This window comes from Botryllus schlosseri, chromosome 7 (assembly GCF_051294905.1).
Source record: "Botryllus schlosseri isolate E-star chromosome 7, Bs_hap1, whole genome shotgun sequence".
NCBI lineage: Eukaryota > Metazoa > Chordata > Ascidiacea > Stolidobranchia > Styelidae > Botryllus > Botryllus schlosseri.
The window spans coordinates 7,107,972-7,132,451 of record NC_137242.1 but is presented as its reverse complement, the minus strand read 5'-3'; the positions used below and the strand labels follow the sequence as shown (position 1 = coordinate 7,132,451).

Below are 24,480 nucleotides of genomic sequence, written 5' to 3'. Positions count from 1 at the left end.
AAAAAAGTTGATGTCCTAAATGTACTCACCGTTGTTTTTGTAGATCCAATACGGTATCGTCGTCATACGGATGTTTCAGACATTCAATTTGAGATGGAATATGGTCTGAAAAGTGATAATAAATATATTAGTGTTATGAAAAACAATTGCAGATTAATCAAGGAGCGGTTCACAGTCGAATATGCCGAGCAGTGTTCCCCATGTGTCATTTTCGTATAGCTAATGTGCAGCAGACTCTGGATATGATTAGTTTGTTGGGAATTACAAAAAGACAATGAATTCATGTTGTCCATAGTCATCAAAATTTGTCTATTCAGTTCGAAACGAGCATTGAAATGCGAATATGAAGCACGCTGAGAGTCACGATAAACACAGATGGAAACAATACATCACCAACTGCAAATTTTAAAGAATTGCTTGTAATGTTACCTACCGAAAACCTTTTCCATAAAGGTCATCAACTGAAGGTGGCGGTGGGCCGCCAGCTTTTGCTCGTTCGACGCGTCGTGACGCGTATATCTTTTTTGCTTTTTGTTTCCAAACTTTTCCATACATTCTGGATTTGGCCAATTTTTCTTACTGATTAGATCCCAGGCAACATTTTTTGTTTTGTTGTTTTGCCATCTGTCTTTTTGTTTTCCATGGTTTCAATACCGTATATTATTCTATTAATTCAATTATTCTAAACTTTTCTTGTCTGTTGAAATTTTCCGTCCTCATATTTTACTGACAAAGTATACTATCGAATTCTGTACAGTCTGTAAAAAATACCATACCGGTAAATTACCGGCGGTAATCACAGCATAAGGTACTATCCAACTATCGGCTGTGGTAGGCCCACGCTTATAATATGCACCAACAGTCCAACAGTTGTTGTAGTAGTGTCAGAGTACAATATATTCAGCTAATACCGCAACTGCACGTCAGAACATCCACTTAACACCATCTCAATACGAAATACCAATGTACCTATAGCCAGCCCCGACAGCAGTCGCCGCGAAGCACACAGCAGATTAACTTTCTAGACACCTCGCTCGGCGGATAACATTTGGCCGATTAAAATTCATCGATTAGTGCCTAATCGTCATCTATGCAAGGGAAGCCAGCCGATTACTGACGTTTAATCGGCGATTACGTATTAATCGACATCTCTGCAATCCACCCCTAATCTGTGTGCTACACACCAGAGATGAGCATGGATTAGGATTAGGATTTGAAAAAACAGGATTTGTGAAATTTTGTCGGATTTGGATTGGATTAGGATGAGAGATTTTTTTCTGAACGGATTAGGATTTGGATTGGATTTACCGATTTTCTGGGGGATCGATATGTCGTGTGGCGAATGGCGACAAACTTCATTCAGATCAGTTATTAATGTACTTATGGTTACTAAGTTATCTTGAACCAAGGGAATCGTTGGTTGTGAAAGTACATTTGCCAATTCCTCCCATGCATAAATTGAATATGGAAAAGTTATGGATTAGGATTAGGACTTGGATTTGACGGTTCGGATTTGGATTGGATTAGGACATGAAAATTTCCAATCCGCTCATCTCTGGTGTGTAGCCAGTGAGTTTCTCCGATAGGGGGCGCTAAAGCCATAGCTCAGTGATTGTGAGTTGTGACCGAGAGCCCTTTTTACAGCCCGATGACGTCAATATATATATAGAAACAGGAATAAAATGAATTTGTCATCAGATCGGCATATAGTCTACATAACAGCGATAACAGTTTTCTGGTCAACTGCTCTGGGTTGATTTCGATTTCGGCGTTCCAGTAGGCTCAAGAATTCTGTCGCGTGTAGAGAGAGAGAGAGAGAGAGTAAGTCTTTATTTTCATCCAACCAAAATACATAACACACGGCAGTGGTGGTGGTACAGAAAATATGCTTGCACAGTATTCGGTATTAGATAGGAACATTCCCAAATCGTTTTGCTGGAGTATAGGTTTCATGATCGACACTTGATAATTATGGCAGTGACAGTAATATTGGAAAGGAAGTGCGGTATAGGGTACTCGGTGTTTTGCTATGGGTCATGGTATAGCCGTATAGATGGGGAGATAGCGTAGTGGTAACGATAAGCGTCCACCAATCTGGCGGATCCGGTTGGATTCCCGTCGGAGGTTTATCTGGGCTCCTCTTACCCGCCGTTGCCGTTCTTACGGCGACAAAAAAGCCCAGAAAAAGACCCGACGAAAGAAAGCACTATCTAGGAATGGAAAGAACTAGTAGAGTAGAGAACTAGTAGGGCCGCGGCTTCAATCAACAAGATCAACATCGTTCTTACGGCGACCAAAAAGCTCAGAAAAAGACTCGACGAAAAGAAAGGACTCGGAACTAGCAGTAGAAGGGCCGTGGCTTCAAAAAGATCAACAACTGTGACATTTGCTCCAGTATGGAAGCGGTGTCCAAGGCACGTAGGATCACGCCGACTTGGTCGCCAGTTGCACGCGGTCACGGGTCGTTGATTTCATTAAAAATAAAAAATAAAAAAATTTGAAAAAAGTCAATGTTCTCAGCCACCCCAAATGCTATATTCTAGTTAGTATGTGGTATATAATGTTTTGACCTAGTTCTCAATCTGTTGATTACTGTCTGTTGGTAATGTACTTGCACCTTACCAGTTGCTAACCATTAGCATCTGATCTCCTGTCACTGGCTTAACACAGTCATTTGAAGTCAGTAACCTTGCTTGTCACGCCGCAAAGTTGACTCTGTCACGCGAAAAAAGCTTCTATCACGCAGGATTTATTTCAAAAAAACGACGGAGATTCCAATCAGGTCATTTGGCAGCACTCTAGGCCGAGGTGGATGTGAGATTAAAAGGATCGCATCTGCGTGTCCTTCGACATCCTCCTATCTGTCCATTACCTCGCATTGTGTGCGACTTGTTCAGATGAAAAACATAACCCTACGATTATTATTATTAGCTGCCTGAGTGCAGAATTTTATAAAAATGGTCTTATTCGAATCGGAATCGAGCTGATTCCGCAAACATATGTATACGTACATTAGTAGTCGTCCTATATAGTCTGCCCAGGGTACTGGAACCTACCAAATCGCTCCAGAGTCGGAATTGGCATTGCTCTTAACAATCAGAGCGATCCATACAATGGTCTTTTACCATTGCGTAGTGATTGTGCCGACATTGATATGGCCGTCGTTGCTGTTAGTATTAGTTTGTATAAGTTAGTATTCGTATTATTTTATTCTCCGTGTACAGTATCTTGAAGTATTTTGCGTCCTGACCTAACAGTCGCTCAAAGGTGACAACGTTATCGTGTTTTGCCTCATCGCGCATTTACAAACATGGATGTACAATTGTATATGTACAATACAATTGTACAATAAGCACAAATGATAACACAGCAGTTTTCGCACATCATCGCCAAACGTGTAGTTGTCTACACGTAACTGACCGTCTATACCGAAACAGTTCATTCGTTCGGCTTTGCGAGACATCAATATCATAAGAATAGCTAGCTCGTTGCAGAAAATGCCGATTTGGCGCAAACTTGATAGCCCACATGCCGTCAGCTGTGCTCCAAATTGGCCGCGGAATTTAGGAATGCATAATTTCAATGATGTTAACTAGTATTGTGCGAAGTTTCAAGTTTAGTATTCGAATATTCATTCCTGTATTTACTGAATTTCCAAGTCTACTTACAGGCGGCATAAGCCTCTGTTACGATTTCCGCTGTCCAGCGCGCGAGTACGCGGTAAGTGAGTCGTGTATTAGTATTGTATTGAGTTCCTCAAAATTATCAAATATAGCCACACGATGCTTATATACTATATCCAGTGTAATGTTTACATTGGATAAACTTTCGACAAATATACCGTCTCGCCACCCAGGTATAATCCCCCGTTTGTTTATTATCCATTGAAATCGACTGAATGCCATGACGGTCTGCCACTGAAATTACGATACACTGTAACAATTAAAATAGTTCCCTTTTCTTAAACTGTTTCGATTATCGCTTCTATATTAGTGGCAATCCTTTTGAAAATCAAGCTCAGATATCGCGTGTCCATAAGAATTTGTTTCTGAAGTGTGATGTGATGGTTCGAAGTTCCCATAACAACGCATGCGCTTCTATTTTTGCTAATCGTATGATGTCAGATGCGATGTGTATGTGTATGTGGAAAAGACGGTCAGTAGCATTTGTGGAATTGTGGTTGATGGTCATTGGATTGGATTGTGCATGCCTCTTCTGTACTTCGCCTAGGCCAAGGTGGGTGTCTGATTTCAAAGACTACTCCAAGTCGTTCCAACACCCTATCACTTCATTGTATCGCAGTTTTGTGTACATTTTCAAATGATGAAAATATTAATAAACTGATACTGTTTGTTTTCCAACACTGTATCAAATTCGTGAATGTAATTCAACAATTACATTTGCAGAATATGATTTAAGTATAGGGCACAACTTAAAATTGAGTTATGAGTATTGCCGGAAAAAAATCACCAACACAAGATGCAGCTGAATCTACTACAATTCCAAATCAGCAGCTGACCTATGAAGGTGCGTATAGCTGAAGCATATTGTCTTGAATTCTGATACTATGAAATTCTACTAAGTAGGCTAGCATCTAGAAGTAACAAATTTCAAATTTCAAGACAACCTTTTTTGCTTAACGCCTCATTGTTTTATATTGGAACTCGTGATTTTGAGGTGGGATGACACGATTTAGTGCAGTTTTTGTTGATCATCATTCCAAAATCGAATCCAAATTATCATATTTTTTCTGATGAAATTTAAATTTCAAATTTTCATACCTGCAGTCATTTTAAAATTTTTGATATCAACAATCGAGTTCACTTACTGATTGTCCTTCAGAAGTGGTAAAACTAACCATTGATGATACTCGAGTGCAAGTAATAGTGATAGTCATGCTGTTAGTTTTACTGGATTTCAAGTAGAATTAGCCTACATATTATCACAACATGTAAAACTACTTGTAGTAGAAGTAGAAGATGAACGTTCTGAAAAGAGGTACTGGGGCATTTTCATCGGCTTATTACTCACTTCGTCGTACAGAGACATTTTTGTACTGTCAAGTAGATACGTATTCTGTAAGGTAGAAATTGTTTTCAGGTACAAATGAACAGAATTTTGTTGAAGCATTCCAGCAAGATGAGGAATCAACTGGCGTTTCTAACAATACATTGGCAGAGCCGATGGGTCGGAAGGAGCTAAAATACAGTGAGTTGTCATTTACAGTCTGGGTTGTAACCAAGTCACGAGATTCCGAGTCGCAAGTCATTTTCAAATTTCAACTTTTGACAAGTCGCATCGTTTCTGCTTTGTTATCGAGTCCAAGTATGAAAGATTGAGTCCGAGTCCATGTTATAGGCTAGTTTTCTGTGACAAAGGATTTTAAAATAATTTGTATGACTTTACTCGGGTGATATTTAACATATACAGTGTCATATTTACAATTGCTTAAAATAGAGCATCGAAATAGTTGACTCAAAGCAAGTCACACCAAATATCTCGAGTCACATGACTTGGTCAAGTCATGCGCAATGGATTGAGTATAACGTTAGCCAAGAATAGAAATGGCCTATGTCCATTTTCCATAATTTCACTTTTTTTGATTGTTCTAGTATATGGATACAGCTCTTTCAGATGGCAATGAGACCTTCTCATATATTGGGCCTGTTCCTTGACTTGATGTGACATAGGCCAAATAATTTTGATTACATTCGAGAATAGAAGGGGCCTATGTCCAAGATTCTTGGACATAGGCCTTTTCCATCACCTCGCTTGAAGTAAGTAATTGGACATAGGCCCATTTTATTGTTGATGCATTGTGACGGACAATTGAATTTTTGATTTCAGTTCATGAGGAACAATGAACGCTATCTAATTTTTCAGTTATAGAAAGAGCAATCTAGCTTGGGCTATGAAAACACTACTCACATTGATTTGAACAGCTCAAAGCATTCTAGGAGAAATGAACCTTCAAAACACCAGCCATCAGTATTAATGCCAGTTGCGATATAGTTTCTTTGATTGAAAAAGAAGTTATAAGAAGAGTTCCACCCTCGTACAATATAAGTCTATCATACTCCACTCTCTTAGAAAGCATAGCAAACAGAAAGCAGAAGGCTGGATAAAACATGACATGAAAAATAATTACAAGCTAACTTGAGTCCATTTAAAGACTTTTATACAGCCACAACGATTTTGCATATGAAATTTATTATGATCATCAACTCAATAGGCAAAACAAAGACTGCCATAATTTTGACGAAGCAAAACATTTAAAAGCTTCTGTATTTAGCATTGAGTTCATATTACAAGTTTCTACTTCCCTGTCAACATATCCAAAATACTTTTCTTTTTATCTGAGTAGTATGCTTAGAATTGGCACATGAAAACCTATAATGAGATACAACTGCTATCAATTGTATAGTGACAAATTTCTATGCCGCATATATGAGACAGTTTAATGGTGATGCGTCCGTCTTCTTGATCGGTAGGTCATCGGTTCAATCCCCGACCGGGTCAGACCAAAGACTCGAAAACTAGTATCCGGAGCTATCCCGCTCGGCGCTCAGCATTCAGGGATAGTATCAAGGAGAAAAAGCATGGTGGTACAGACTAGATAACCTTACCTAAAGGTTCTATTGCGTCTCCATCATCAAAGCATCTCGATAGTGCTGTCTGTCACACTCAATTCCCTAAGATACAAACTGCTTTCAGGTACCAATGACCAAAACAACGCAAAGACATTTGGGGACTACCGGGATGCCACCGAACAAGGTAATTCTCACAATACTTATGCTTCATGAGTTGACATCACATCAAGAGTAGAGTCGTAGAGTCTCGTGCCACACACTATATCTGTGACTTATTGACACATACTCGTAGCCAGGACTAAAGTTTTTGGCTGCCGGCTCAAAAAATATACTGCCAGTAATTATATGGTGTCATGGCAGGGTTGTAACCAAGTCACAAGGCTCCGAGTCACAAGTCAATCTCACTTTTATAGTTTTGACTCGAGTCAAGTCGAGTCATTTTCAATTAACCATTGAGTCAAATCCAAGTCAGAGAGCAGAGGGTCGAGTCCCAGTCATGGTATTATGACTCGAATCCAGGTTCAAGTCATTGCGTTGTCTGCTCAGTTTCCAGTTAAAGTCTTGTTTTTATAACTCTGTTTGGTGATATCAAATAAATGAATCGAATAATATACTAATATTCCTCACTTTTAGCAGTTTCTGGTCGCATTTTCAAGTACCAGTACCAATAGAGGAAATCCCAATAGCGTGGTTACTTTACTATTCTTCTAAATTACGATGAAATGTCGGTCTTTGTAGTCTTGAGTTTCGAGTCATATGACTTGGTTCGAGTCATGCGCAATGACTCGAGTCCAAGTTGAGTCAATGAACAGATTAGCTCGAGTCTAGTGATCAGAAAATCATGGATCCATTTGGATGTGGCGAACAGTCGAACACATATGACCAAGTGTAGAATTGTTGGGGAGGAGCAAATCGCCCTTTGTACTCACTCCCTGGCTACTCCAGTTAAAGGTCAATTTTGAACTCAACCTCAACTCACAGCTTCATAAGCCAGCCTCCAATATTGTATAGGATCGCAACCTTCAAATCTACCTCTGATTTAGTCATGATTTATGCTATTTCATAGAAGCTATAGGGACACTCTTACACCAATTTTGGAAGCTGGATTTGGGTCCAATTTGGGATATATTTTCTCTTGACACGCAAGAAAATGTCCTGAATTACATCATTTTGCATGTGGCATGGAACCACTTTGTCACTGACTGTCAAAATCCAGCATGGTTAAAACTGTCAACTCGACAGAATTTAGCTGAAGCATTGCTATGCATGGGCCATTTTCAGTCATGTTTCCAGAATTGACTACAAGCCAAGAATAATTGACTCGTGGGGCCACAGATGCTCCGTGGGCCGTAGCTTGAACATACTCGATATAAATCAGGGACGGGCAACATACGGCCCGCGGGATTTTGACCGGCCCGCAGAGAGTTTCTACTCTGAAAGTGATATTCGATTCTGAAAGTATTGAGAAATTGTATACGTCACAGAATGAATCCAAGTTTGTCAATTTGAGAAAGATGGACGTGAAACTACTTGCCCTACTCGGGTCTACATACATTTGCGGCCATGAACATTAACAAGACAAGGCTGCGTTTCAATACAACTGATGTTCACGTGCAATCTTTAAAAGGTTGCTGCATAAGACAGACAGCCAGAGTTCAAAGAACTTATGGACAACTTTGACCGACCACACATGCCTGATTGACTTCAAAAGCTACTGTTAATAAATTAATAGGGTCCATCAAACCACTAGGTGTCGCCAGACTTTAGGTGGTAACCGCCATTGTTACCTACGCGGTTGCCGTTATCAGAAACCTGTAGGTCACTTTCTTGACTGTGTAAGGGTATTTTATATGGAAATAATGGCTACAACATATTCTACGTGGACCGTGAGCTCGCTATAAAATGAACTAAAACTTCGAAAACTTCTGGTGCTGAGCTGGTAGCCAACATTTAGTTGACAATTTCACATTCTCACCTAGTTATCAAATCGGCCTTATTTCCTTCCGTAGAAGCTTTCCGAAGTTTTAGTTCATTTTAAAGCGAGCTCACGGTCCCCGTAGAATATGTTGTAGCCATTTTTTCCATATAAAATACCCTTACACAATCGAGAAAGTAACCTACAGGTTTCTGAATACGGCAACCGCATACGTAACAAAGGCGGTTACTACCTAAAGTCTGGCGACACCTAGTGGTTTGATGGACCCTATTAGATACTGTTTTTGGTCTCTATGCTTTAAAATTAAAGTTTAAATCAAATACGATTTATATCATGTATTGGTGAATAAATACGCGATTAATGTATATATTCTGTAATCCGGCCCGCCAAGTACTTCATTTACCTATATCAGGCCCGCCGACCCGGAGACGTTGCCGGCCCCTGTTATAAGTTATGCTCAATTGCTCATAATATTGTTAGAGTTTCTGCAATACAACAAAACACAATTGCGTTACACAGGGGTACTTTGATCAATGCTTATTACTATTCTGCGAATTGGGCTTATATATTTGCATACTGTATACATATAAATATTGTACTATACTGTATATATATAAATATTGTACTATATATCAAGAGTGTAGTAGGGTGGACTGGGCTCTAAACCAATACCGAGAAAACCATTACTGAGGATGGTCATTACCGAGAGTGGACAATGCCAAGAATCTAACTTACTGGGGCGGATGTTGTCGAGATTTATACCAGAGAATCGAATGTGGCAACGCCGTGATGCGCATAAACACGACCTGTACATATGCATAACATGCCTGCATTGCATATATTGCATTCTCGGTAATGGTTTTCTTGGTATTGACCGGACACCGGTGAAGTGAAAAAAAAAATTGAAATTTGAAAAGTGCCTTTGATATTTGGTCCGAAATCTCAAATGAATTTCTTCTATCATGATTTCAGGTTCTTGCACCCTCTAGTGGCTGTGCAATTTCACCGAACGAGCCGAAAATTACTAATTTTGCCATATTTAGATAACCGCTTACGCTATAAAGCCAGATTTGGGGTTAAATCTGCGGAAGCAACATTGTTTATCTCACCTCCATAGAATGTTGTCTTGAAAATATACAGAAAGAAAATTACAAGCAAATTATTGATTTTTCAAATATAATTGAGCATTGACACAGTGTAGCCTAATGATCGATCTTGTGATTATGGACCACACTCATGAGTTACAACTGCTTCTAAAAACTTACTCAACCAAATGAAGTCCCATTTTTATTATGAATACAGCTCAGTTTGCAAATAGTCAATGTTAGAACAGCATGTCAAAGCTATATCTCGATATCGATTCAACCATCAATAGTCTTCTTACCAGCCTGTTGTAGGGTTTGTATTCACACAACTCCATATTGAAAGCACAAACCTAGAATTCCGTATTGAAAACATAAGCTGCTTTCATATGATACTGCAAAAAGCCCTGATAGTTTTAGGTGGTCCAATCGGCTCGAAACTAGATGGCCGTGTTTCTGAATGGCCAATTGCCAATTTCAAAAGAATCCCCAACCCTCGTTTTCCAGAACTGCCTCGGTGTGTTGTGGAAGACTTGAGCACCGATCAAAAGTATGCCTATCAAATGTGCACAGCTGTTTTGATTGGTCTAGTTCAGTGGTTCTCAACCTTTTTGTCTTCGCCGTCGCCCTTTGGACCCCCTACGTTTCAGTTAAAGTTAAGCTCCATTACCGCGCGACCGTCATCTGTCCTGTGCAAACATATAGTGTAGGCTAGTGATAAACAACATCAAAATGATATTTCATGAAATTAACATCGTACTATTTATGTCGAAATTGGGAAGACGCTTATTATTTCAAAACGAATTCTATTGCTGCATTTCTTGAAAGACATTACCGTGTCTCAAAAATTCGCGCAGTAGATTTGACATGAGCGAGTGCCGAAAATCCATTAATTTCCATAAAAATAGGTGGTAACGTATGTAATAATAACGCGCAGCGCTTCCAACGACACCTTTGGGTATGATCGCAACATACATGGCACCAAGATCATCATCATTTCCTTATTGATGTAATGTCCAGCCTAGTCATTTCTATGTAGCCGCCCATCCTGAAGTTATTCTGGAATCCTGGTTATGTGTATTACAGGAAAAATGGATTTTTTGCGTGTGAATTTATGCCGAAACCCCAACAAAACATCTCTAAACAGCAATATGTTTCTGTCAGTACGCTATTGGCAATTAGGCGAATAAAATGAGTTTGCACACTAGAATATTTCTTCTCAAACTCATCTCATTCTGTTCATGCGAGTCCTCAAAGTTTTCGCAGTTTTGAAGCGAGACTGCTTTGTGATTTCTCCAATTTAAAAAAAAAATAGAAATTAGCTAATAGAAGTTAAGCTGTCTTTATCGCACATTTTGCAAATTTGGAGATTTCGCGTACCCCCTAAAATTGCTTCGTGGACCCTCGGTTATGAATAACTGGTCTATTTGAAGCTGATCTACAGCACATTTTTGAAATTTAAATTTTTCATTTTTCACTCCACCCTTGACTGTACATCGTGCGTTCCGCAGGCAAATTTGTTGATACCTCGGTTCTCTGATATTTTTCCTAGTATGAGTTCAAACATGACCTGCTGCTGACTTTTTGTACAAGTCTGCTATTTTCTCAGTTAGGACCTTCTTCATATGACTTGTGCTACTGGTTGGAATTCAGCCAAATTTGTTTCGCATCGTATTTTTAGACAACGCAAGTACTTCATGGGGTAGTCAGTAATATTTGAAAATTTATTTATTTATTTTTATTCAATAAATCCAAATCATTATTCTTATATAGCAATGCTTCTATCGGTTGGAATGGAGTCAAAATTGGTGTGCTGCATCTTTTTAGGCAATGTAACAATTTTATCGAGTATCAAGTAAAATTTGAAAAAAAAGTTATTTTTGCACAGCCCTATTGAATATTCTACGTTTGGTTAAACAGGTGGAGACCATGAATTGTTTGAAAGTGATGCAAACTGTGTATCAGAACATCAAATTACAGAAGGTTTGATAAAAATTGGTTGGCATTCTTTTAATTGCATGAACTGAATGTTCTATTTTCTAGATGCTGCGAAACACGAGAAAGAAATCACTGCGTGTAGCGGTGATGTAATGACAGGTACCTATCCTGTTTTTGTGAAAACTTACTGCAGGCACGAGTGAATTCGTAGTTAAGAAACCAAACGGCTAGAATCGTACCCTTAAAGTCAAAACTTGAATTGAGATATAAGATATATCTCAACCTCTCGCACTTGACTTTTGAGGACTTTTTCATGAGGAAAATAAATCCAAGTACAAGGTTCGATAGTTGAAAAACATATCTGCCTGGCGCAATCATAAAAAAAAGCATTCTTGCTACAAGTTGTCAACGCCTAGAAATTTTGAAGCACTGATTACTAGGAATCTCTCTTTCTCTTCTCAATTGTTTCATGTTTTTCTGATCGGTAAATAAACAGAGGTGGTCGAAGTAGTCAGTGGTGCTACTCAAGGAGAAGTACTATACTTCTTACTCAATAAAAGTAGAATTAGCAAAAAATGATGGTTTGAAAAGCGCTCAAGTAGTTTAAGAAAGTAGGTTTGGTCTAGGGATCGCATACTTTTAGCAATTGGATATGGCTGATTTTGAAATTGCAGCAGGCATCTTCCTGACTGGTTCAAAATCATGAGTGATGCTACAAATAGCTACTATTTTCAAAAATGTAATCAGCTACCATGATACACAGGCTATTTCGCCCAGATATGACAATTTCCCTCATAAAAATGATGCAAACATGTCCCTAACATGATAGAAAACTAGTAAGTCAATGTAGCCTAAATTAAAACCACCGGAGTAAGTCTCGCAAGCAGGCAAACCTGTAAAGTGGAAGTAAGCCAGCTCTGTTGATACATATGGTAATAAAAATTATAATAAAAATAGTGTGAAATTATTCTGATGAGCATATCTTGTGTTTTTTTCACTTTGCCACATTTTCTGCTGCCAACCCTGTCCACTTTTTAGAACAATATCCTGTTAGTGATCGAGAAGACATCAACTCGGAGGAATGTTGTAAAATGTGTTCCACGAGGCTAATAAATGGTGAGTACTTACCATTGCTTATTAGATGCCAAGCTCATCCAAAGTTTAGAACAGGAGTCTTAAACTCAAATGTGCTCGCAGGCCATTTTCCTAGTTTTTGATGACGCCCCAGCAACAATACGGGTATTCAATGTCTTTCCAATTAGGCCTTATTTTGCGGGATGAAATTGCCCGATTGAAAGTGAGCCGACTTTGCAGAGTAACATCCCACACATATCATGAAAATGTGATTTACTATTGTAGCAATTCACGCCCGGCACAAAAATATCGCATTTATAAATACAGAATATTTTAATAAAATTGTTGTTGTACTTGGTAGAGAGTAAGGTTTGTCAAAATCGTGAGAGATAGATGCCATCGTGAGAGGACAAATGCATCATGTAATCATAAAAGCTGTCACGTTATAATTTACCAACTGGCGGACATTTGACGTGCCACAACAAGCACAACATATTTCATTATTGTGAATAGGCAATGTGACGTAATTATTAGCAGATCTGCCACAGCATTGTAGCGTTTGAAAGTGATGTGATAGTTAAGTAGTTTGATGAGTACTTTCAGGTTTTTGAAGCAATTTTATAGTGAATTTTAATATTTCAAATCTAAAAAAAAAGATATGTGGCACTTGGAATATGGTCAAATACTTGAAAATCCAAAATGTCAATGCCGGCCTCACAAAATGTTGTTGTGGGCCTCCTGTTTGAGGTCCCTGGTTTAGAAGATGCTGATGAGCAGTTGAGCTGGTTCCTAAATGTTTTATTTATGTATTAAATAGACAAAAGGACAAAAGTTTTTGTTTATAATATTTATTATTGGATCTAACCGAAGTATGAAAAATCTTGGTATGAGTGTTTGACTTCATTAAATTACTGAACACCGACGACAAATGAAAAACTGTAGTGCATTAGTAGCTGTGAATTTTTTGTCAACTTGCGTATGTGTCGTTGACACTTAAAGGTTAATGTACCTCCTTTGTGTCTGAAGCTGTTGCAATTTATGGCTTGGAGCAGACGGTAAAGCTGTCACCACCATCTCTGCTCTGCTCATGCTCTGAATTTTGCTCCCAATATTGACAAGTGGTGTCTTCTACAATATTTTTCACAGATATGGTACTGTAAAAAGTGTTTCGTTTGCTGTTCATACGCTGTGGTGTTTCATGTATATTAGGCTACTTATTTATGGCTGTGTACAGTCCACAAAATTATTTTATTTAAGAACATGAACTAATCCTATTTCAGGTAGCGCAGGCGAAAAGAGACGGATAAGAAATCAGATATTATTCGATGAACGCACACTTTGTATTAAATGTATTTTTTGGACTGGCCATCACGATGATCATGATGCCAAGTTTCATACAGAAGGCTATAAAAAAGCTGCCACAAAATCGTTTTCTGTTGATCGCCGAGACTCGGTACAGTTTCACTTCACGACCCCAGATAGGGAACTATATTACTTCAATGACAGAAGAACGGAAAGGACGGTTGAACTTGAAGACATCTGGCTCGATCAATATGCAATGTACAACCTGGTGATTAATCCGGACCCGGATCGCATTAAAAACAGATTTGTTGTGATCTACTACCAGCTATCAATAAATGGAAAAGTATTGAATTGGAATGAGGAAATTCGATTTCGAAATTTGGAAATGCACCCAGGTTGGTTTAACACAGTACCATGCAAAATAATTTTTTTGTACTGGGATTATTTTATAAGTAAGATCATTGATTCGTTTTATTGATGTTTCGGTCGTTTTGAAACACCATGTAGGTGCTGTACTGTGAAATATTATGGATGACTTGAAATTGCTTACTGAAGTCCATTAAGTTCATCAGACATCAAGTTTGGTCGAAATGAAAAATCTTGTTCCAAAACTGACCATTGATATTATTTTTGACAGATATTTCGAAGAGAGTGGAACGTCCATTCCCGTCTAATTTCCAAATTATCAACCAGCCAGGTGAAATTTTTGCTAATTATTGTTCCTGAATTGTTTTGTAAATAGAATTAGTTTCAATGATATGTCATGTCAATCACATTCTACTGGATTGTGTAATGTTTTCTTATGTTGATGTTGTAAATATATCATGTCATCCCTTGAAGCTACATAATTACATAATTTGAACATAATGTGAACAATCACAGGGTCTGTCATAGAGGGACAAGAACAAAGCAGGCCTACTGAACAGACTTCACCTATTTAGCAGATTGAATGAAGCTGCTTGGCACCTTGCCACACGCAAAAAAATTTGCTGCAAACACAATATGCCTGCCTAGCACAATATCAATATGGCAAACAAAAGTCTTGACTTGAAGCCGACAGTATAAACTGAATCATACTGCAAATATAGTTCGTTTAGTGACATGTCAAAAATTGCCTTTATTGAGTGACTGAAGCAAAGTGGTTTCAACCAACACATTGGCGTATGCTATTTGGCTCAAAATCCAATGTAATCTCAACCCCTGCCCTATCATATGTACCCCCTGGACTCGACCTAACTTGAATTGTTTGTCATCCAATTGACCATCATTTGCATTGTCATTGTCACACAAATGAATTTGACCCAAACTGAACATCATTTGTCATTCGAATGAGCGTCATTGTCATTTATCACCCGGAATGAATTGTCACTCCGACTCACGTCAGCGTCTACCACATTTAGTAGTTGTCGATGATGTGCATCAATGGAGTACATAGCATATCACATATTGTGCATATTTACCATCAGCTTCTAACATGTATTTCCAGATCATAGTAAGACTATTGCTGACACCGTGGCCAAAGATAACGCTACTGTTTCTCAAGAAAGCCATCACTGCAAAAGCTCTGTAGATGGAAGAACGTGATTCATGTGGAATTGCTTTATAGAAGGGCAAGAGTCAGGGCCCATGCACCAGCTGTCTTGATACTACATATATAGTTCGTATTCCCCATTATGGCCATGAGTGGTGGAAGATAACGCAATGCAACGTCGAATGCCTAGTGGAAATTGATTGCATTGTTGGAGCTGGGTAAAACATGTATCAAGAACAATGTCATTGAATTCTCTCTGCATCAGTTATTTTTGGAGAGCAGCATTTGAATCTTTGTAATATAGAAACTGTATGCAAACTTTTTTCAACTATGATCATGTGTCAATATGGTGCCGATTTGCCTTTCTTTTTGCCTTCATAGAAGAACAGCTACTAATTTTGCTTACTACATCATGCATTAACGGCTATATATGCTCAAATGCTGTACCTCATTGCATGGCTTTTGTTACTGAAGAAATCATTCGTATCGGTGGTTAATTTCTTGTTACAAATGAATTATATTTTTTCACCTGATCCAATCTAATGCGGACAACTATGCAAAACATTTATTACTTGTAATATATTGTGTGAACAAAATATAGTTTTACGACCAAAGTAAAAGAGTGTATTGTGCATGTTGAGTCACTTTTCAGCTTGATTTGTTGATGTTGCATTTCCAAGCTAGTCATTTGGAATTTCCTGTATTGAGAAGGTTATTGCATATAAATGTGCTGTTTCTATGTAAACAAACAAGGCATGATGTCATGCACGTAGGTTGGAAGCGATTGAATAAGAGACTTACAGACCAGATTCAGTCCAGTTTATTACATTTCAAAACACCATAAGATTGCGATAAAATGAATCGATAGAAAGGCGTCTAAATGACTAGTCTATCAATCAAACACCCAACTTTGTCTAGAACAGTGGTTCTCAAACTGATGGGGGGGGGGATATGAGGGGCGGCGCAGAGATGCCTGAGAGAAATAATATTTCTTCGACTTGGAATGAGCTTAATTTATGCTGAAACTTCCAAACGATGGTAATAATCATAATTATATTTCGGTTTTTTGACGTCACAATTGTGTCGTGCAACCCACTCACTGACGCTAGATTTTGACTGATATCGAATATTGCACAAATGAGAAGATGTTCATGAATGAAGTGATTGCGTGCAGCTGTGCCATTGGCTTTTGATTTAGCTTGTGGTCAGGTACGTTTGAGCTAAGCTCAAGAGGGGTAATGAAGGGCACTAAAATCGCTAAAATATCAACGTGGTATGTTGCCCCGATATTTCATTGACTTTTTTTACCTCGGAATCAAGAGCGCACAAGTACGACAGGCGTGCGTCCACGTAGTCCAAATATCATATGATCGACCGAAAAGATCATCGCTCAATCAAATATGCCGGACCTGATGTGTGGAACAGTATCCCGCCGGCCATCCGGTCCATTGTCCATGTCCACATTCAAGTCGAAATACAAGCAATTACTACTAAATGAATACTAGTCCATCCTCAAGATTACCGGACCACGACTGACCTATCGATCTCGCCTTCCATGACATGCCACCCCACTTCTTGTTGCTTGCTTTTTTCATTACTTTTCATTCAGTGTGCATGCATCTTCAATCAATCAATCAGGTTTATTAATATTTTCATCGTTTCAAAAACATCACAAGACTGCGATACAATGACAAGATAGGAAGGTGCCGAAACAACTTGGAGTAGCCTTTATAAGATCAGACACCCACCTTAGCCTAGGCGAAGTAAATAAGAGGCATGCACAGATTGCACACTGAATGAAAAGTAATGCAGAGAATATATATATATATATAGAGAGAGAGAGATATGATATTATTTCTCGCCTGCGCCATCGAGATGCTTTGACGACGAGGTTGCGATGCGGCCGTGAGGTCATCTAGTCTGCGCCCCCGTTTTGTTTTCTCCTCCATGCTATCCGTGATTGCTGAGCGCCTAGCAGGATAGCTGCGGATACCAATTTTCAAGTCTTTGGTATGACCCGGCCGGGGATCGAACCCACGACCTACCGTTCGAGAAGCCGGACGCATAACCATTACACTATCTCGCTCGCAAGCGACAAAATGAGGTGGCATGTGGCGGAGGGCGAGGTCGATGTTAGGTCGTGGTCCGCGGTAATCCTGAAGACTGGTTAGTATTGATTTAGAACAGTGGTTCCCAACCTTTTTCGACTCATCGCCCCCTTTTGAAGGTCCACACCGATCATCGCCCCCCAAATATTGGGAACCTAAAAACAGCACTTGGTCAGGCCCCCCAAAACGTTGGTCTTTGGCCCCGTAGGGTGATAAACCAAACCTTCCTCAGCCAGTGGGCTTTTTGTCGCTACATATCGGCTATACCCTGCTTCATGTACTGTTCGGTGGTAATCACCGTATTTCGCCTAAACGCGCGAAGCGCGACAAATTTATATAATTCATGTTTGAATCGGTCAATATGATCGGGAATTGCATATATATTGCTATCAATTTTATATCCTCTTTCACGTAATCAGATTTTCCGGTAGAGCTGAGTGTGGTGTGTTTTGGAAAAGGTAGGACCCCTAAATAATAATTAAACATCACAACGGCGAAATCGTTGCTATATTGACTTCGATACATGATGCTCTTGCGTGACCTCCTATATCTGCTATGTCAGAAGATATGGAAATCGTCAAAACGTACCAAACTAAACGACGCACATGATTTCAAATTGGTATTTCTTTACTGGCAAATAATTTTTTCCTTGCGGGATGGCATTTGTCCTGTAAGGTTAAGGTCGCCAGGACAGGAACATTCGACGCCAGCCATTGAGGTCCCTATGGACAATTAAACATATATATATTTATCGAAGTTTGCGGTCAGTACAAGGGCATTCCTTTTCGGCCAAGGTCTTATCGCTGCTGATCGTTCTGGCACACTTCTTGGAGTCGCATGTTACATGGCCTCTAACTTCATATGTCTTGGTGCGTCGTGGCCCAGTAATGGCCGACGCCGAAGTCTCCCATTTTCACTAATCCTTCGTATTTTTGTTGGGTGACGGGTACCCCAAAATCAAGCTATATGATATTATTAAATCGCGCCCGGCGCGAAAAAATTTTGAAAAGTTGCATGAATTTCTAAACAATTACACCATAATTTATGTTAATTCACGAAATAATTTGGGGTCCCCTTCGAGTTCGGGCCCCCATCCCCAATTGGGAGGTTTGGGGTGCGGCAGTTGCGGTCTCGACTGCAAAATAGCCGTTTTAACGCGCCACCGCCCCCCTATCGCCCCCTTCGTTGTTTTTGCCCCCTATCGCCCCCCTCGTCCGTTTTCGCCCCCCTATCGCCCCCTTCGTTATTTTCGCCCCCCTAGACCGCCAAATCGCCCCCTGGGGGGCGATATCGCCCACGTTGGGAACCACTGATTTAGAAGAAATTGGTTGCATTTCGACTTGGATGCGGACCGGACATGCTCGACGACTGTCGGAGGGCTGGGCAAAATCGAGTACCTGAGTGATTCGATTCTGAATCACGTAAAATGCTTCGAGTCGAGTCGAGTATTCGAGTATCACTCATTATGACGTCATAGCAGAATATTATTTGTCAAAGTTCAAATATGTACCTTTAAAGCAGGGCCGGCCAACCCGTGACCCGCGGGCCGCATTTGGCCCGCGAGAAGGTTTCGAGTGGCCCGCGAGGAAATTTCCGAAATTAGTAAAATTATCAAAAATGGAGTGCACAGATTGTGAACTTGCAAAGCCAACCAAATTTGATTAGTCTGCATGGCCGTAACACTTGAGATGTGATGACTAAAATATCAGTTCAGACGCATTGGCATATCCATGAGCCAGTCAAATTTTAGTAGACCTTCATATAGCCTACTACAATAAAGCAGAATAATTTGCGATAGATTTATCATAAGTAAAAATTTTGTACACGCTTCGCGCAACATGTTGTCTCTCGATTTCTTGCTTTTAATATTGTTACCCCTTTATGAAAATAAAAGAACGCCTGATGGATCTGATTGAGTCTAACTATATTCGCGAGTACGAGACAAAGTGTCATTCAACCTATGCTACGTTGCGTTTGCGCTCGCAGAAAGACGTTCGACTATGAAACCTAGGCACAAAATGATTGACGCATGTTGGTCGAAGCTTTCGGTATCGATATGTCCAGGCTCCGAATAGTCCCATTACTTCCAAACTGACTCCAGCGATATGCAGCAGGCCCGCAATATAGTCAAGTGACAATATTATAATATTATAATATTATAATATAATATATTGACCTATTAAATTCTAAAAAGTTTCGCGCTTCGCGCGGCTAGTGGCCCGCGCAATAGTTCGTCAATCAAATGTGACCCTTTGGCTGAAAAGGTTGACCACCCCTGCTTTAAAGCGACCACAAAGAATATAATGCCCGTTATCCATCATATTAAGGATACTTTGTTATTTTTTTCGACCATACGATTTCATTGCACTTGGTGACAATATTGTGGGATGATCATGACTTCGGAAATGTGCTGTTACCAGTAACATTCGTAGCTTTGTACTTCATGTTTCGTATATGCTACGATATGGCCGATCAAGGTTTCAAGGATTCAACAGGGAAATTAGCATAAACTCGTTGATCGTTGATAAACTCCTTGATGATGAATCAACTTTCAGTGGCAATAAGCGTATAATTTCAGTACTCGAAAAAATCGTCTTTTACTACTCGACTCGAATCATTAAAATAAATACTCGATTCAGATTCGAGTACTCGAATCATTGTGCCCAGCCCTACTGTCGGATAGCCGGCGAGATGCTGTTCCACAATTGGGGTCCGGCATGAGTAGTTATGTAGATCGGTCGTGATGTGCCATTGTGGCTTATGGGATCTCTGGTGAGGTGCCGCGAAACTCGTGTTGGTGATGGCACCCTTTTGACCCCCCCTTCCGCTGGTGAGGTGCCATGTGTTCTTATGGGATCTCTGGTGATGGTACCCTTTCGGGTATAGGCTTCGTCGGTGATGTGCCGTGAAAACTCGTGTTGGTGATGGAACCCTTTCAGACCCCCTATCGGTCGTGATGTGTCATTGTTTCTTACGGGATCTCTGGTGGTGTACCATTGGTTCTTATGGGATCTCTGGTGAGGTGTCATGTGTTCTTATGGGTGCGGTCGTGATTCGCCTTTTCGGGTATAGGGCGTGGTCGTGATTCGCCGTGAAAACTCGGGGTCGTGACTCACCTTCTTTGCTATAGGCGGTGGCGGCGATTCGCCTGTCGTGTATTCTTACGGGATCTCTGGTGATTTACCATGTGTTCTTACGGGTGTGGCGGTGATTCGTACTTTCGAGTATAGACATCTCTCGCGCGGTGTTGAATATGTACGAGTCACCAACAATAACCGCACAAACGGAAACGTGGCTTGTTGTGAGGATTAAGCAGTGCGTGCGACAGACGGCGATTCGAATATCAACAATAGTCGCGTTCGCAAACTAACACTTCAAAAAGATGTGAAATATTTGTAAAATCCTACGATCGCTCACAAGATACCACTTCCGCATATCAATCTATCACTCAATACACAACCGAAGTTGAATTGTAATTGAATGCATAAATTTATCACCTCGACATCAAAATTCGAAAACAACAACTTGATGCTTTATGTTCTCACTCTAATTTCATGATAAGTGTAATAAGTGCCGAATAACAGATACACCACCGGCGAGACTTGAATACCAACAAATTGTCACTTATTTCTATTCTAGCCGTAATCCTTTGTGAAGTTAACGCTTATTCAAAAAGGTGTGAAATATTTACAAAACCCCGCGATCACTGACAAGATAATGTCTCGGACATAACCATCTTTCACGACTTGGTGTCATAACCATACCGATCGCTCACGCGATGAAATTTTAGTAATCAGTTTGTCACAGAACTTGATTTCGCTGGTAAGATTTAACAAGTAACGAATAATAGACCGCCAGTGTCGGTAACTTGAATAGCGACAAATTGTCACTTATTTCCGCTCTAACCCTAATCCTTTGTGAAGTGAACGCTTATTCAAAAGGGTGTGATATCATTTTAAAATCCAACGACCACTCACCGGATAATGCTTCAGACATAGCAATCCCTCATACCCGCTCACAAGGTAATATTTCGGTAATTAGTTTGTCCCAGAGCCGTCGCAGACGGTGATTCGAAAACCAACAATTTGTCACTTTCCCGCGATCGCTATACGTTTCACGCCTCCCGAATAGTGGCTGACTTCAGTTGCGTGATAAGATCCATGAAAATATTCAATCAATGTGTTAGTTTGTCAACTTGAAATGTAACTCACTACACAAATCAAGTTGAATCGTATTTGAAAGTATTGATTCGACCCTACTCAAATCCTTTGACAAATCCTATTAACGCGATCTGTTGAATCAAACGTAACCTGAATATTACTGACGCCAACATTCACCCGCATCGGATCATTCACACATTCCACGCCGCTGTTTTAACACTTATAGAATCAATACCAACTATCTCTAACCCGATAATATTCAATCATTTTGGTAATTTACCAACTTTAAATCCATTCGCGGGATGTACTAAAGGTAAATCCAAATAATCCAGAATGAAATATTTGGACTTTGACATTGCGTGAATTGAAATAGGTTTGACAAACATGACTACCAACTTTCACCCAGTCACATTTCAAGATTATACTTTGAAACAATCCTTGAAACTGACAACTCTATTCACGACTCCGCGTTTCCGTTTGTAAAATAGAGTTTCAGAAATACTATCACTATGACAACTCAACATTTTAACATCTCGCCATGCACAAACGAGTAAAATACAAAAACCTTGGTAAGTCAATCCGTTTGTAGTAACTCACCAAACCAAAACAAAAAGTGTCCGTATGAAAAGTAGACAAGACTACGCGAGTAATCACTACAACCCACAAACATACCAACTCAGTTGTATCCATTTCCCATATTTTTTATTCAACTGTAAGATGAAGTAATTACTACTTGGCGCGCGGTTTGAGATTAACACATTACATTTGAGTATACGAGATTTGAATGTCTGACCAACGTAGTTGAGAATTCTTACAATCGAACGATGGTGTTATATTCAAAATTTTCACGAATTGACACATTGATTTTGACATATGAGATTTTGTAATAGTCGATCATGAATTGATTATTAAATTATGACATTATTAGACCAGGGTTGTGTTGAAGGTTATTACGATACCAACAAACTTTTCAGAAACATTGTTATTGACATATCGATTTGTAAAACTAGATTAACATGTCTGAAATGTTTTGATTGGGAAGATTAAGCCGTGTTCGTAAAAACCACGCAGCGTATTGTGGAAATCAGGAAATAATTTACAAATGTAATTGTCTCCAGTAACCAAGACTAAAGATGAAACAACAATTTTCTTTGTTGAACAATAACCGGTACAATACTTTATCGTCGTAATCTGCAGTGGGAATTGAAACACTTTCGCACATTTCCCGGTGTCAAGATATCACACTAGGTGAATTGACATATCGCCGCTTGATTAATGCTTAATCCGTTCGCACCATTTCACATACTTTGATCATTACAAAAGTAAATTGGAATATGTTTGCTAGATGCATTCAATTCAGTTAGAAATGTCTGGTGCACAACAATCGTAATATCAAAAAAGTACTTGCTACACTGTTATTTGCTAAACGTGTTTTGCATTGTTGTTCATTTGTAGTATTGATTGTTCTTGAACCCTCAAATAATAATTCCCGACATGAAACCAAGCCACTGGAAGTCGTTACCATCACGAAGAAACAATGTGTACGATGTTTGTCAAATGTATCCTACCCGGCCACCAGAAAACAATTTTCACTCGAAATGAAACCAATGTGATGGTCTCCATTCGATATTTTGTTTGTGTCAAATACTTTACAATGATCACATTTGAGTGGTTGAGGTTTACATCATCAAGCTGTTATTTGTAAATCAAGATTTCGGTAAACTTGTAAATGTATCGTTTAACTAACCAACATTTAGTGATTGTTGAACATACGACTTCGAAATACTGCATTGATCGTAATTTCCATCATCGTGATAATCGAAGTACATTTCTTTCGAATTCGTAACAACCGGCGTTTCTACGATATGATAAATTTTTGACAAGTTATGCTTAGAAGATTGGTTGCATATCGCGAAAAATAATATACCACTCATATTGATACTGTTACTCCATTGATCGATATTTTCAAACGAGTAAAATTTATTACTTGAGTTTCTCCGCTTAATGTAAATGCAAACTCAGCCGTCTTTTAACATCACAAAGGCATTGATAAAAAGTAGGCAATCAAACACAACACTTTGTACGACACTAATTATTGTTCCACACATCTCATTTCATACTAAGTGTATACGAAAGATATTCACGACACATGAAAATATTCGCTCATGCTACGAACATACGCAATGATTGGTGGTGCTTTCAAACTGTTTCGATATCACAAGAACTTTATTGTCTGAATGGGTGTTCATGTATCTTAATAATCAAATAGTTCAACACAGAACTAGTACTAACAGAAACATCAGAGAGTTGTTTACACAAAAGTTTGTATGTGTACAGTATGCGAATACCATGTGTAAGTCCAGCACAATTGCAGTATCCATCCGAGTTTAGTCAACACAAATTTATTACAACGGAGCCACGTAAACTTTCGTGAAAGAAAAGCATACTCACTTCCAGAGGGTTATGTCAACACCATAGCAGTAAATCAGCTACTCCAACAACAAAGTCCATATGTTTCTAGCCACGATCCTTACATCTTTCACATAGATCAATCTACTTTGCTAACGAAAAGTGCTGAGTCATCACATGATCGCCCTCACAACAAAACAGCTAGTAGATATTATCATTCAAAATATTCCTAACCCTTTACACACCAGTGACAGATCATACAACGAATATGTTTTGTGGGTCGAATTGTTGTTCAGTGTCAAGTCTACCTGTTGAAACGTACATTAAAACAGCGCAATTCAATTAAAACC

The 24,480-nt window shown here is 39.3% G+C and overlaps 1 protein-coding gene across 1 annotated transcript; it reads left to right on the top strand.

The window, feature by feature from the left end:
- The first annotated feature begins 1,173 nt into the window (after nucleotides 1-1,173).
- On the top strand, nucleotides 1,174-16,085 carry LOC145443247 (uncharacterized). Its single transcript, XM_080321235.1, has 9 exons — nucleotides 1,174-4,527; nucleotides 5,101-5,208; nucleotides 6,715-6,774; nucleotides 11,529-11,591; nucleotides 11,652-11,705; nucleotides 12,585-12,662; nucleotides 13,901-14,317; nucleotides 14,560-14,619; nucleotides 15,409-16,085. Exons 1-9 carry the CDS (start codon nucleotides 4,446-4,448, stop codon nucleotides 15,504-15,506), a joined length of 1,020 nt encoding a protein of 339 aa, XP_080177361.1. The 5' UTR covers nucleotides 1,174-4,445; the 3' UTR covers nucleotides 15,507-16,085.
- The last annotated feature ends 8,395 nt before the right edge of the window (nucleotides 16,086-24,480 follow it).